The sequence below is a fragment of the Rhinoderma darwinii genome, chromosome 4 (assembly GCF_050947455.1).
Source record: "Rhinoderma darwinii isolate aRhiDar2 chromosome 4, aRhiDar2.hap1, whole genome shotgun sequence".
In the NCBI taxonomy this organism is placed as follows: domain Eukaryota; kingdom Metazoa; phylum Chordata; class Amphibia; order Anura; family Rhinodermatidae; genus Rhinoderma; species Rhinoderma darwinii.
This window is the reverse complement of record NC_134690.1, coordinates 68,186,070-68,202,348: the sequence shown is the minus strand read 5'-3', so window position 1 is coordinate 68,202,348 and position 16,279 is coordinate 68,186,070. Positions and strand designations below refer to the sequence as shown.

The 16,279-nt window shown below is 41.3% G+C and overlaps 1 protein-coding gene across 1 annotated transcript; it reads left to right on the top strand.

Moving 5' to 3' along the window:
* The first annotated feature begins 1,824 nt into the window (after positions 1–1,824).
* On the top strand, positions 1,825–9,182 carry LOC142760416 (lymphotactin-like). The gene is made up of 3 exons (XM_075863602.1): positions 1,825–1,891; positions 6,638–6,752; positions 8,894–9,182. Exons 1-3 carry the CDS (start codon positions 1,825–1,827, stop codon positions 9,180–9,182), a joined length of 471 nt encoding a protein of 156 aa, XP_075719717.1.
* The last annotated feature ends 7,097 nt before the right edge of the window (positions 9,183–16,279 follow it).

Here is a 16,279-nt window from a genome sequence, read left to right as displayed (position 1 = left end):
AGAGGTCTCATTGATTTCTATGGAAGACCTATTACAACTGCACAAAACAGAGCCATAATACGGCCTTGTGTATGAGACATTAGGCTCTCTCTATCTTGACCTTTGGCTTTACTTTAAACTTAGCTATATTCTCCTACACACCCCTCTATGTAAGAAAGATTTTCACTGCCTCTGCTTCCTCCGGTCAACAGGTATGATTGATTCTACTCACATCTCCTTATCTGATTCCACCGTTTTCATACAACCCACAGTTTTCAGGAGTTAAAAATCCTAAATATGGGCACACTGCCGGCCTGTGCAGCCCCGAGAGTCCCTTGGTCAGAAGATGCTGACTTAGTCATTGTCCATTGTCCAGGCATAAGTGGCAAATGACACTCAAAGGTAAGTCAGGCCAACAAAACCACATCCACTTTTTACCTCTGTTAGGATATAAATACATGTGGCAGATTTGTGGCAATTTTTGTTGCCCTTTTTGTGTGATTTGCACAAAAATTATGCAAAAAACACACAAAATCGGCACGTGTAAATGCACACTCAACCATTTTTTTATATTTTAGGTGGAAAAGCTGAGAACCCTAACCAACAACCCCCTTGACTTCTCCAATGCAAGTTTAGTTCGTTGGATGGAACAAGCAGCCCTGCAAGTCCAGTACACACTTTAATATTGCTGAAGTGTAATAACATTTTACAAAAAAAAAAAATTTGGCCTTGTGTAACTCAGTATAAACAGTGTCTGCACTTACACTGTCTATCAGCAGCCTTATTAAAAACGTTGTCCAAGATTAACATTTATTACCTATCCACAGGATAGGTGATAAATGTCTGAACGCTGAGGGCACCACCACTGTGACCCCCACTGATCACTAGAATAGGGGTCCCAAACACTCAGTTCCTCCTCCCGCAGTGAGGAGAACTTTGAATAGAGTGGTGGTCGAGCATGGCCGGTGCTGCTCCATTCAAAGTCTATGGGCTGGAGATAGCCAAGTACAGTGCTCGGCTGTTTCCATCAGCCCCAAAGACATTGAATGGAGCAGCCGCTCCATTTAAGCTCCTCCTCACTGTGGGGGCTGCACCAAGGAGGAACAGAGGGTTCGGGACCCCGTTCTAGTGATTGGTGAGGGTCCCAGCGGTAGTGCCCCCAGCGATCGGACATGTATCACCTATCCTGTGGGTGGGTGATAAATATTGTTCTAGAGACAATCCTTTTAAGTCTGAAATTAAGCTCCAGTCAAGCAAAGAGCAGCAGGTTGCTGCTCTGCCCTCTCCATTCTTTACACTGCAGCTCTCCTTGATCAGACTAGCTGCAAGTTCAGTATAATCACACTAGTAAGTCAGTACATTTCCTCTACTTGACCTGATGCTGGTTTCTGAACCTTTTATAATTCTGTCTTTCATTAGGCTTGAATGTGGCTCTGCTCAATCAGAAACAATGTTTCCTCTATAACTCTATTTAGTAAACCTAAAGACGACCAAAACTTTCTATTGAACGTGGTTAGAAACAACATATTCATACTTTCTACTTTAGCATTCTCAGAGGAAGACTATAAACCATAGACGAGAAAGGCTTACAACTTGTAAGTTTCCACTACAAAAACCAATAGTTATGTGTTTGAGGTTCCTGTTGCCTTATATGTTCTTGTCCAATGCTAACAAAAAATTTCCACTTTTGAGGGGCTTCGTATGGGCGGGGGAACTTTTCATACCTTTTAGCTAGAACATACCACTTCCTCCTACCACCTCTTAATTAATAGTTAGAACCAGCCAGATTTTCAGCATTCAGATATCGGACCTCTTCCATCCCTGTCTCTCCCATCAAGCTGAAAGATGAAGTTAAGTCATATTCCTTTTCTCACTTTCATTGGGGTAATTCTATCAACAATAGAAAGTCAAGGTAAGTGCTTTGAAGATGCATACAAATCGTATATTATATTATAGAAGTAGCCGAATGTGTCATTTATCAATTTTGCCTGCATTGTTTGTGCATCCCTGAATTAAGATCTAATAGGGACATCTGCAGTCCTATGTAAAACCAGTGTGATAGGCCAATGAGCTGAGGTCAAAACATTTATATTCAGTGTACAATATTAAGATTATAAATGCTGAAATAAATTGTATACCATGCAGTATATTGATGGTCATGACTATTCTTCACGTGAAAAATCACAAGGCTTGTGCACATAACCAAAGTTATCTTGTCATGCTTCTCTTTTCTGTTTTGCCATATCCAGATGTTACTGTATCTTTCATTTCCAACATCATATCATTATTCTCTAATAATTAATTGAATGATTATTTATACAGTGAACATTAGTTGTGATGTAAAACCTTTCTATACAATATACCTAATATATATTTATACCTTTGTATATAATATGCTCGGCATGTCATACAATATATAATAATTAGTCAAGGTTGTTCAACTGCTCCCATAAACTTCAATGCAAAGAGGAGCGGCAACCTCTCCATTTAGTCTTTCTGGATGTGGTTGCCAAGAGCTGCCTTGGCTTGAGGAAGGGGGTCAGAGGATTCTCATTCTCCCAATAGGTTGGGGTCTCAAAATGTGGAACCCCCACTTATCAGACATTTATAGCATCATTGACAAGTCTAAAGTGGGAAAACCCATTCAAATGATAAAATTCTGTGTCACTAAAGTTACGCGAAATTCACATGGTGGGTAATAAGTAATTGACAGCAGCCAAAAAAACAACGCTACCGTGATATTAGTGGGAGCCTAAAGCCCCAATCACATGAGTAGGATTTGCAGAAGCAAATCCATTGTGGATTTATAGTGAAATCTGTCGCAGAAATCCTGATGTACACGGGGATTCCCACATGTACTAGCTTTATTGAAGTTCATTGAAGCAAATCCGCAGAAATTCAGAGCGGAAACCACGTGAACAATAGACATGCTGCATATTATAAAATCTGTGGCGCTGTCATTATTCTGCACAGATTTTTCCAGGGCATGTGAATAAACAATATAAATGCCCATTGACCTGCATTGCCAGCGGAATGTCAGCGGATTCTGTAGGGATTCATTTATATCTTGTAATATTCGTATCATATTGGACATGTGCAGTTAGTAACTATTACCAGATTATTAGGCAAATAACAGCAACCACTGTAAAAGTCTGGATGGGCAACTGTGCTTAAAGGGGTATTCCCGTCTTGGCATTAGGCAGTATGTTGTCAAGGAAGAAAATATTTATGTATAAAAAAAACTGACATGTCACAAGACATAAGTTCACTTTCTGAAATCTCATTTTGTTGTCTCACTGTTGTGTCACAGAAATCTGATTCACTTGTTCTGACTTGTAACAGAGGAGCTGTCTCTATAGAGAGGTGTCTGACTCATCCAGACACTTCCCTAGGAGGTATCCGAGATACTCGCAAACTGTAGGTTCCTTCTTTATTAGTTTCCTATACTGGTCATTTTTACCAACAGTAAAGGTTTTGCGGCTATCCCAACAGATGACGCATTCACTGGCTTACTAAATCAGTTAAAGGGTTTTCTCAGTGCAGACATTGATGGCACATCGCTAGGATATGCCATTGAAGTCCTATCATGGTAGTCTGACTGCTTTCACCTCCGCCAATCCCTATAATGAAGTAATGCCAGGAAAGCATTGTTTCACTTAGTCTTCTGTCGACAGTGACTGACAGTGCAGCCTCTGGAAAAAGATAAGCGTGGCCATCAGGCATGGTGCGTTTCTATTGCCAACTGCCACTTATCCTCACGATCGTCAGGGGTCACACCACTGCCAATCTGACAATATTGGTAGATTCTGCACTGTGACAACCATCTTAAACTTTTTGAGTAGTTTAAAATCATGCCATTTTTATATAAAGGATAGGTTCACTTGGAATATCCTTTTTTTATTGCTTATATAGCGCCAACATTGCTGTATAGAGAATGCCACCATTTACATTAGTTCCCAGTTGCGCTAATAGAGGGGGATCCTATGTTCAGAATCCTCATCTCTTGGCCAGAGTTTTTAGAAAGAACATCTCTAAAGGCCCTTTTACACTGGGCGATTATCGTGAACCTTTACTGTTCACGATAATTGCCATGTGTAAACCGGGCAACGATCAGCTGATGAACAACCTCGTTCATCAGCTGATCGTAATGTTTTAAATACTGAAAATAATATCGTTGTCAGCAGCAAATCTCCCTGTGTAAACAGGAGATGCGCTGCCGAGGTGATAGAAATGTATGGGGACGAGCGATCGGTGTAACGAGCGCTCGTCCCGATACTGGCTCCTTGTGAAACGGGCAAACGAGCTGTCTCGTTGATCGGTGGTTGTTTACATGGCCCAGGTCAGGCCGTGTAAAAGTACCTTTACTCTGGAGGACCTGTCCTGTCCTGTATTACACAGACTTTCCATTGGTATGAATGGGCATAGTGTGATACTTAATTTCCCCTGTTGTGTTGCTGCATAGAAATAGAACACATACTGCCAGGTATTCCTACATATTACAGCTGATTGCTGGGGTCCCAATAGGGGGACAATTTGTAATCAGCTTATTGTCAAGGGACCCTTCAAGCAAGAAGGGATTATCCAAAGTAGACAAAATAGTGGCTTTAACAGAATCACCTTCATCAGTGGAGGTGATCCAAAGGTTAAACAGAGCAGCAAGGAATTTCTAAAGGGGGTTTACACTGGGCGATAATCTTGCAGACAAGAATCAACGATCAACGCCGATCAACGATTATCCGCTGGTGTAAAATAGGTTTTGTAATATCCATCAACAAGTTACAGACTGCTTGGATAGCACTCTATAGACAAATTTGGCATAGAAATGTTAAAATAGCCTACAGCATGTTAAAACCTTCATAACAATAATTTCAAATTTACAATGATTTCCAATAACACTAATAAAAAATGTAATCAGGCCCAATTATATCCAATAACACATTTTTCAATTCACTCAATAACACTAAGTTTCAATTTTGGCAAATGGTTATATCATTTGTTAGATCTTTGGGTTGATAAAAGAAGCACAAAGTATTTCAGGAATCAGTATACTAAGTATAGGTCTTTATGTGACTTTTGGGTGATATCAAAATCAGAGAGGGAAAAATGAGTGGGAAATTACTGAATGGATAATGGAACAAAGTAAAAATGCCATGATTAGTTGTATAGGGAGCAAGATGTGTAATAAAGCAGCTTACAGTTTGCTAGTCACTCATGTGTGGGCCTGGGAGAGCAGCATTGTTACCCCTGTGGTCTCCACAGTACATGGAACATATGCAGCCCACCACAATTGTAAAATGACACATAAGTGGGCTTCAGCAGAGCGGCAGCGAACACAGCCGGGCCCCCTAATACCCATACAACTCTACTGAAATGATTAAAACAGTCACACAATTGTTAGCATTCAAAGGTTTACGTATTACCACACATTCTAGTACACATGGAAATTGTCACTTGTGATTGAGAACAGTCATAAATGAATGAAGTCTACAAGGAGATTGCAAACAGAAAATAAATAAATCAGGGTTCACTTGTTTATGTGACAAATAATACCACTATTAAAACGAATTACTGTTAAACTTCTTTAACTCTAAAAGGTTTCATTATTGTCTTCTCTAACTTAACGGCTATGTCCACTTTTGTAACAAATTATTTTTACAGTTCCAATGCATCTAAAATAAAAAATGAGGTTGCACTAGGTCTTGCTTAAAGTGTAGCTAAACGTTTGACAAAGCCTCTTCGTGTCTGTTCGGCTTTTTCTGGAAAGTCGATGTATTGGAGTACGGGCTCATAGGACTTTCTATTGTGCCCGTACACCAATACATTCATTTTCGGAGAAAGCCGAACAGAGACAAAGCGGCTGAGCTCTCACACGAGTGCTTCAGCTGCTTAGTTCTAGCGATTGGTGGGGGTCTCGGTGCTCGGACCCCCACCAATCAAAACTTCTGACATGTCACTATGACATGTCAGAAGTCTGTCAAACGTTTAGCTACACTTTAAACAGTTTCCACTCTTTTGTGTCTACAGCTTCTATGCAGATCATTGTGTCGCCATGGTAACAGACTGCAAACTCTGTGTAGCCTGATCCTGCAGACACATGTCTGTCTCTTACTTTTTCCTAACCTACCATATGGAAGGGACATGTGATAGTTCGTGGCCCGTTACAAATTTTGCATTGGGGCCCATGAGTTTCAAGATACCCCTCCGCTTACTATTATTGCTTCATCCAACATTACCCATCCTTTTTTGTATATCTCTAAGGCCTCATGCACACAACCGTTGTGCCACTCGGACCATTTTTTAAGGCATCCGGGTGGCACCCGATAGTCTTCACGGACCCATTCACTTTAGCGGGTGATCGGGTCCATGAAAAATTATCAGAGTCTACGATACGAGGAAAGATAGGACATGTTCTATCTTTCCTCGGATCACTGCTGGGACTCGGCCGGCGCACACATTCGTGTGCATGAGGCGTAAGTTGTTGATATATTGTGTAGTAAATATAAAATCAGAACATAGCAATTGGGTAGATTTTGGCTGATTGGGTTTGGATGGATTCTGTGGTTTATAGTTATATTTTTGCCAGCTTAGATATTACAGTGAAACTATTAACAGCAATGAATGATTATTATACTTATTTTTCTTATCATTTCACTTTTAGGACTTGGATTCGGCTATAAAGACATGTATTCTTGCTTGGAAGTGCAAACAGCAAAAGTTCATATTAAAATCCTACAGAGTTACACAATAAAAACCACACCTATCGATGCAGTTCTGTAAGTACTCTGTTAGTACTGGTTTAGCGTCAACAGAAATGTGAAGCTAAAAATTAAAGTCCTGTAAGCAGTGTGCAGTAAAGCAAAGTATTCAATGCAAGCTATTTCATTGATAGACAATATGAAGCAATCAAATTTTTTGTAGTGTGACATAAGAGCATGTCAAATTCCCTTATAAGCAGATTATAGATCCCTTGTCTCAAGCGACCATACATGAAGTCCCTGTGGTTCCATATTACGGAGCTGTAAACACTTACATAATACAAGATGTGATGGACAGTGGCGTAACTAATGCCGTAGCGGCTGCTATGGGGCCCGCGGCATGAGGGGCCCCCACCATGGCCGGAGGCTCCGCTAGCAGCCGTTATGGCTGCTACAGCGCGATGCCACTGAACACTATGGCAGAGCAGGGAGGCATCTCCCCGCTCTGCCATTAAACAAAAGACATGTATCCCCTATCCACAGGATAGGGGATTGCATGTGTGATCGCTGGCATTGATAGGGAGAACGGGGGACTGAAAGTCCCCTGAAGTTCTCCATCACAAACCTCGGACTTCCGGGGTCTGTGTCGGCAGCTCCGTAGAAATGAATGGAGCGCTGGTTGCGCTTGTGCGCATGCGTGACCAGCGCTCCTTTCATTTTTATTGAGCTGCGCAGACGCCAGAAGTCAGAGGTTGTTCATGGAGAACTTCGGGGGACTTTCGGTCCCGTTCTCCCTATCGTTAGCGCCATACAGCCCCCTCTGTAGATAATGCCATACAGCCCCCTCTGTAGATAATGCCATACAGCCCCATCTGTAGATAACGCCATACAGACCCCCCGTAGAGAACGCCATACAGACCCCCTGTAGATAACGCCATACAGACCCCCTGTAGATAACGCCATACAGACCCCCCTTGTAGAGAACGCCATACAGACCCCCTGTAGGTAACGCCATACAGACCCCCTGTAGATAACGCCATACAGCCCCCTCTGTAGATAACGCCATGCAGACCCCCCTGTAGAGAACGCCATACAGACCCCCTGTAGATAACGCCATACAGACCCCCTGTAGATAACGCCATATGTTGTATGGAGTTATCTACAGAGGGGGCTGTATGGCGCTATCTACAGTGGGGGCTGTATGGAGTTATCTACAGGGGGGACTCTGTATGGCGTTATCTACAGAGGGGGCTGTATGGCGTTATCTACAGGGGGTCTGTATGGCGTTACCTACAGGGGGTCTGTATGGCGTTCTCTACAAGGGGGGTCTGTATGGTGTTATCTACAGAGGGGGCTGTATAGCGTTATCTACAGGGGGGACTGTATGGCGTTATCTACAGGGGGGCTGTATGGCGTTATCTACAGGGGGGCTGTGTGGCGTTATCTACAGGGGGGGCTGTAAAAAAGGCACTATCTACAAGGGGGGGTTGTGTGACACCCAGGAGAGGGGGGCCCCAGTCAAAAGTTTGCTATGGGGCCCAGCCTTTCCTAGTTACGCCCCTGGTGATGGAATATACCAAGTATGAAATTGGAGGCACATCGAGATACAGCATGGGCCAATAGATTCTACGGCCGCTGTATTACAGATATTTACAAAATGGGTTTGCAGTAAAGTTGTGTGCATATGTCTCAAGCTGATCATGGGGGTTTTGCAGCTGGAAACCACTGTGATCAACTGCTTCTTGTAGGGGAACCTCAACATCTCTTCATATGACAGTGACACCCCTTAAAATCATCCATGACTTTTATTGTTTACATCTGGCATGGTCTACAGTCCATCAGTGTCAATCTTGAGCAAATGGCTATCCTCTATTAGCTAAACATGGCCAAGCCACATTTATATAAAACATGCAGTGTATATGCAAAGTCTCAAAATTTTACATGTGTGATATATCTATCTAAACTCTAAAATGGTAGCAAATTCTGTAAGGATCCAAAGAAATGAGTTTTCGGTGCCTGATAAGAACTGCAGTTAACACCCCGGTAGCCATTTGTAGGTGGCTTGAACACTGGATGGATTAAATGAGAATGGGTTGTGAGAAAACTGTTTCACATAAAGTAAAAATGTTTGCCAATGAAATCTATAATTGTTGTTGCATGAGTTTGTCATACAGCATGTTATGCTTTATACTTCATTTAATGTCTTTTATTTTCAACAGATTTTCTACAAAAAATGGTAAAATGATATGTGCAGACCCCAATGAAGTCTGGGTTAAAAAAGCTATTATTGCACTGGACAAGCAAGCTCAAAACCAATCACCTAAGACAGGGACAAGCGGAAGTAAAAAAAAAGTGAAGAAGACTGCAACCAAAACCAAAAAACCAGCAGGAAAGAAAACTGCAGCAAAACAGAAGAAGAAGAAGAAGGCTCAGCCAAGCAAAAAGGCAGCACCATTTAAATCCATCATAGAAATGCTAACAACCAGGACTCCTGCTGGGACGCCCTGAGCCCCCTCACATCACTGAAAATAAAATAACAATAATGGCGACCAAGATTACATCTCCTTTATTATTAGCAATCAATGCTTATCAATGCATATAAAATAAGTTAGGGGTGGGCACTGACAGTAATAGGCCCCTGTGCAAGAATAGTATATGGGCCCCTTGCTTTAGGATAGCTCGTCATAGAGCACCCCCCTTATGTCTTTATAAATCCACTAGAAATTGTGAGCTATGAAATTCATTAACAAAGTCCCCTATATGCATTCAAAGAAACAGTAGGGAGCTGCTCTTAAGGTGACAGTGTGCCCCATTACCGGCTAGATCCCTGTGCTACTGTACAGGTTGCACTTGTGGTATGTCCGCCACTGATTTGTGTTGCTTCTGTTAGGCCTTATTTACCAGAGCGTGTTAAACGTCCGTGTGAGGGCCATTGAAACAACGGCCGTCCCACGGACCTTTGTAATTCAATGTTGCCGTTCAGACAGCCGTTTCAATAGACCGTGTGAAGGGTCCGTGAGAAAATAGGACATGTCCTATTTTTTCACGCTTCACGCATCCCTCCTTAGACTCATCTATGGGGGATGCGAGACATCGAATCCCGCAGCGCAGAGCACAGATGCACCTCGGACGTGAAAAACTGCAGTTTTTCACGTCAGAGATGCACAACGCTCGTGTAAATAAGGCCTTAATATAATGAAAGAGGGCTGCTATTCATCTCCCTGAGAAGCTGCAGCTTTTTAAAGTAGAAAGTAGCTGCAAAGAGTGTCTACCACTCTGGAGGACCCATATGCAGTACATGGGCAGCTCATTGATATTTATGGGCTCTGTATAATGCTTAGTTTCCCCTGTGGTGGAACTGCAGGGAAATGTAACACTTTTACAGGCTTCCTCCACACATCACAGCAGATCACTGAGGTCTCAGCAGCGGGACACCCAGTGATCTTCTCATTGTCAGTAGACCCTTATAACAAAAAAGGGATGATCAAAAGCTGACAACCCCTTTGAGACCTTGTTCACACAGTGCAGATTTGATGACATCTTGCATGCATTTTTACAGCCAATAATGGTATAATTCTTTCATTTCTACTTTCCTTCTGTTTTGAAACCACTCCTTTTAGCTACCAGAAAATGCACCAAACCCGCGCTGAGTGAACAAATCCTTATGACTAATATACTTCTGCTACATGTGAATATTAATACTATAATATCTAATGCACTGCTTAGCATATATTGTACATTGACAGTGAAAATGAACAATACTTTTAACACAGGAGTGTTTGGGGGGGTTATTACTTTCCTAAAACATTTAAGAAGAGAGTTAATATTGTTCAAAATTGACAACAAATATTTAAAGAAATAAAATATTATAATACTATTTATTACCAATAGGGTATGCTACTGAGCACCGTCAACTCCATAAACACTTATTTTAGGATATTTGTTAAATATTCTTGGAAAATATTAAAATATTTCTCTTTATTTTAGCATTTGAGTAATAACAAAAAGTTTGTGATATTAGTTTACTGCATCAAGTTTGTAGGATCTATATTCTATATGTATACAGTGAAAACGGCATCGGGGAAAAATTCCATATACAGTAGATGTCTGGTGTGAATGTGGATTGCATTAAACTTTCCAGTATTGCATCTATAATCTCTTTCTGCCATGCAGATTAGGTACAATAACATGTCATTTTGATAATATCAATGATTCCCTGATATGAAGGATCCTCAGATTTGCTGTGCTGTAAATATCTGTATTCATTTTATATAATGTAAAATGAGTTATGTGTTCAACTTTATGTAATAAATTATTTTACTAGCAACAGGTTGTGTCAATGTTGCTGAAGTCAGATTATACTTGGAAATTTTGTATCTGCTTCTGCTTACTTGCATTAACGTGGAGGTCCCTCACTTGTCACAGAACAATACTTCTGCATGCCAAGATAACAAATCGCCAAAAAAAGAATTATATTTATTTAAAATCACTGAAAAAGTCTAAAATTACTCATACAAGGGCAGGTACAAACACCAGTTCCCAACAGGATGCAGACAAGCCATACTGCTACATAGAGCTGATGAACAACCACTCTAACACCTACTATTCATGAGGGGGGCGGCTGCTTAGTATTATCATTGCTCACAGATATAGCGTCTCACATGGGTACATGTAGTGCACCATGCTGGCATACAGTCTATTAGTTACGCCCATACTATTACATCAGGCTGGCTGCCTAGCACCTTCTAAGTGTACCACACAAAGTACTGACACACTATTCTCCCCCAACATTACAAGGCTTGGCTGCATCCTGAAAAGATATCCATGATAAACGATAAATATCCATGTTTAGGATAGAGCATCTCCAAAACAGCAGGTCTTGTGGGGTGTTCCCGGTATGCAGTGGTTAGTACCTACTAAAAGTGGTCTAAGGAAGGACAACAAATGAACCGACAACACGGTCATGGGTCAAAAGTCGAATCTCACAAGCTACTGTAGAACCAATTGATGAATAATTAATGCTGGCTATGAAAGAAAGGTGTCAGAACACACAGTGCATCGCATCCAGCTGAATACGAGGCTACGTAGCCGCAGACCGGTCAGAGTGCCCATGCTGACCCGTTTACCGCGGAAAATGGCTACAATGGACGAGTGAGCATCAGAACTGGACCATGGAGCAATAGAAGTAGGTGGTCTGGTCTAATTAATCATGCTTTCTTTTACATCATATGGATGACTTGGTGCGTGGGCGTCACTAACCAGGGTACAGGATTGGCACCAGGATGCACTATGAAAAGACGAGTGGCGGAGGCAGTGTGATGCTCTAGGCAATGTTCTGCTGGGAAACCTTGGGTCCTGGCATTCATGTGGATGTTACTTTGACATGTACCACCTACATAAACATAGTTGAAGGCCAAGTACACCCCTTCATGGCAATGTTATTCCCTAATGGCAGTAACCTATTTCAGCAGAGTAATGCACTCTGCCAGAATGCAGGAATTTTCAGGAATGGGTTGAGGAACATGACAAAGAATTCAAGGTGGTGACTTGGCCTCTGAATTCCCCAGATCTTAATCGGATCGATCATCTGTGAGATGTGCAGGAAAAACAAGTTCGAACCATGAAGGCCCCATCTCGCTACTTACAGGACCTAAAGTATCTTCTGCTAATATCTTGGTGCCAGATTCCACAGAACACCTTTAGAGGTTTTGTAGAGTCCATGACTCGACGGGTCAGAGCTGTTTTGGCATCATGACGGGGATCTACACAATATAAGACAGGTGGTTTTAATGTTATAGCTGATCGTTGTACATTAAATATCATTCTAAATGTAAAACAGGGCAATAGTTATATACTACACATCAGGATGCACTCTGTACAATAAGAAACTATAATGGAAGGTATTAGCAAATGATGGGTCATAGCTCATCTGCTGGAATGAACATCATATGGAAGTCCCTGTCACAGGACTACTAGGGTACTATCATAAGGCTGTCAACATACAGGTCACTCAAAGTGTTCTTGAGGCTTGCCCCCGAGGGACCCAAGATTAATTTCTGATTAATCCATCTTCCCAATGAATGTGGAGACAGTACATTGTCTATTGTGCTACAGACCTGCCATTTCTTCACCAACAAATGTAAACCACACTTGCCATGTTAGGATGATGCTCCGTATTTGTAAACCATTACCTATGCAGTTATTGAATAAATGTCATTTAGACGGATGCCATTAGATGGTAAGTTTATTACAAAATGGAACAAAACTATGACGTCCAAACTAAACCCTCTCATTTAACTGTGTTTTCTATGTTTGCTGCTCTGCTCAATATAAAATGTGTCAGGTTTTAGATGGTTGATAAATGACTTGTGGGGCTTTGTATTTCATTATGTCCTCTCTCCATCTGTTTACAGATATAATCAGGGATCCTAAACTGATGCTATCACATTAATGCAATTGTACGCAGTTTGCCCTCATTGGTGGAGAATGTGACCACTTTGCTTCATGCTCTTTCCTTGTTTCTCTTGAATAGTTAGAGCTTTCTATGTTTTTTTTGTATTGAGCTGTTTTTCAAAAGAGTTTTGGGTAATTTACAGCAAGCTGCATATTACATGGTCCCGAAAGTTCAGATAACATCAGAAATTATACAACTATGAACTTCCAAACTTTTTTAAATTTAGAAAGGTTTCTGTTTCTGTAGATTAATTTAGTGGGTTTGTCCAGGAGTTAGAAAAAAAAATATCTGGCAGCAGAATATGTAATAAAACAACAACAACAAAAAAAAAAACATTATTCACCTTGCCATCTTACCCATAATAGCATACTTGAGAATCACACTCATAATGTAATGTCGGGGTAGGGAGACAGACAGGTGAGCCCTAATCTAACCGCCACTCAGTCCCTGCCTACTTGCACGGCCCGTCCTAGGCGACGGCGTACAACTGGGCGACGGTCCCTACGCTCAATATGTGCACGACAGACAAACAGACAAGGGTACACAGAAGCTAAGGGAAATTGGGCAGTTGCCCACGGCAACACCATGAGCAACAGGAGTAGTGAACGAGCCGAGTCAAACCAGGAGTCTACGAGGTACCAAATGTAGAGCAGGAGCGTAGTCAGTAAAGCCATGGTCAAAATGAAGCAAGGTTAATAATAATAGCAGGAGCAGCAGAGCCAGGAAAACAGGAAAATCACAGGCAAAGGACAAGCAACAACTGAAGCTATAAATAGACCGAGGGCGGGAGCTAGAACCGTCTGGCCAGGCTGCAATAGGCTCTCCCACTCCTCAGCCTCCCAGCCTGAGTGGTGGCAGATGGAGTCACTCCATCAGACCTAGGCACAGATGCAGACTGATTAACCACGGGCGTCGACACAGAAGCTGTGTCTGGCAGATCCTTTACACATAATCTGTGAAAATAATAAAAACTCTGAAACATGAAGATCATATTTGGTTTTCACCTTCTCAAAGGAGCATAGCCATTCATCGATACATAGATCTATAAATTACTAGCTGGGCCCAATATCTCTCATCACAAAACCAGTTACAAACCTTCACCAAGTGGGTCATAATTTAAAACCTATATAAAATTCAGGGTATACCCAGCCTGTATAACATGAGCAGTTCCTCCAGAGGCCATCCATCTCCTAACAGTCCCTATTGTTTTGGGCCCAGGATACACTTTCATCCTCTGTCCACCATATCACTGTTGCTTCCAATGACTAAGCCTGGTAATATGCTGAAAGATTAGGGAACCCCACTCCCCGACTAGTAAGAGGTAAGTATAACAATTTAATGACAACTCTGGGTTTGCCACCACTCCAAAGTAGTCTTAAACACAAAGATTGGAGTAACCTTATTTTTACATGTCTATACATATGGATTTATTACAGCTTTCATTCAACTTATTAGGATCTGTGTAAACCTGTATGAAGTAAGCCTCCCCTAGTGGTAAGTGTAGGTGGCCAGAATATTATTATTTATCTCTATGTCTATGTGAAGGATCAGAGCAGTACAGGTTCCTCACACCACAGGTCCCATAGCGGTGACATGGGCTTCCTCTATGGCAGGTACACCGCCAACCTTTGGTTGAGTTACTTTTTTAAGCCAATTTAGGACTTGCTCTAATTTAAGCTGCAACATGGTTAAGTCATATGCTTTGCAAGTGATTCTCCAGCTCTTTCTTTGACGTTTCTTTTCACAACCAGCTTACAGACAGGAAAACAGTGGCGGAAATCTGCGGTTGTTAAGTTTCCTCATGCTATTAATAACAAAAATAAAAGTAGAATCTTGGAAAAGAGAACAAGTCTGCTCTGCGAACCACATATAAATCACAAGACTATTGAGTAGAGGTGGAAGGTGGGTTGGGGCTTAGTCTTCCATGAGAAAGAAAACTTAAAACGTAACTATGGTGAAAAAAAAATTCACACTGCTCTTATATCCTCATCTACAGTACCTCTGGGGAGCATTTCCCTTCCATTTGTGCTGCAGATCTGAACTTCTTCCTAATTCCCGAGAGAGAGAGAGAGAAAGAGGGAGAGAGGGAGGGAGAGAGAGAGAGATAATTAGTGCTGAGGCTGCTGTGATCACAGGACTTTATTGGCTAGCAAGGTTACTCTACAGATACACAGATAGCTTGTCGTATGGATAAGATATTCAAGAAAAATGTTGTATATCTCTCATTTTCTATTTATATAACAATCCCTCTCTCTCTCTCTCTCACACCCAGGAGAAATTAATGGGTTGCAGTAAATTTGGTCTCCTTCTACTCTCACCATTTTAAAATGAATGGAGTTTGCAGCCTGCAAGGGAATGAAGCTAATATACAGCATAGATTATTTATTTTTTTATTAAAGATTAGAAACTGGAATTTACACACTGAGATACATGTCTTAAGAGGTTTTAAGAGGATCATAGGAGATACGCTTTAATCATTGTATTATGGAAAATTCTGCAACTTTGTAATGTACTTGTTAAGAAAGTTTTATGGTATTGGAAAGTACTGTATAGTACCCAATACGAATGTCATGTTTTCCAATGAAAATACATCACAAAAACTGATGTAATCACATTAATTAATTTTGTCTTTCCTGTTTCAAGACCTGTCACTAAAAGGGAATATTCTTGTTTATATCTAGAAGATGATATTGAATGCAGACATTATACTCAGGGGCGTAACTAGGAAAGACTGGGCCCCATAGCAAATTTTTGACTGGGCCCCCACCTACCCCGCAAAAACCAAAACCCCCACATCCTCACGACAATTAACATTTATCAGTTCTGTGTGCAATGTAAAAATACAACTAGGCCGCCAAGTTTATTCTTATTAACCTTTAGTTACAGAGTTACGGAAATTGTAACAAACAGTTGAGCACGGATATTATAACATTTGACATAACTTAATTGTGTTATTTCATAGTCATAATAGTTAATTAAAAAAACTGACCCGATACTTATAGCACCAGGAAAAACCCCTGTAGATAGTGCCCCATAGCCCCCTTGTAGATAGTGCCACACAGCCCCCCTTTTAGATAGTGAAACATACCCCATCTTGCAGATAGTGCCACACAGCCTCCCTTGCACATATTGCCACATACCCCCTTGTTGA

Coding starts and splice junctions, on each gene's coding strand:
- LOC142760416 (XM_075863602.1), top strand. CDS start 1,825: ATGAAGTTAAGTCATATTCCTTTTCTCACTTTCATTGGGGTAATTCTA. Junction 1,892..6,637: donor ATCAACAATAGAAAGTCAAG/GTAAGTGCTTTG, acceptor TTTCACTTTTAG/GACTTGGATTCGGCTATAAA. Junction 6,753..8,893: donor ACACCTATCGATGCAGTTCT/GTAAGTACTCTG, acceptor TATTTTCAACAG/ATTTTCTACAAAAAATGGTA.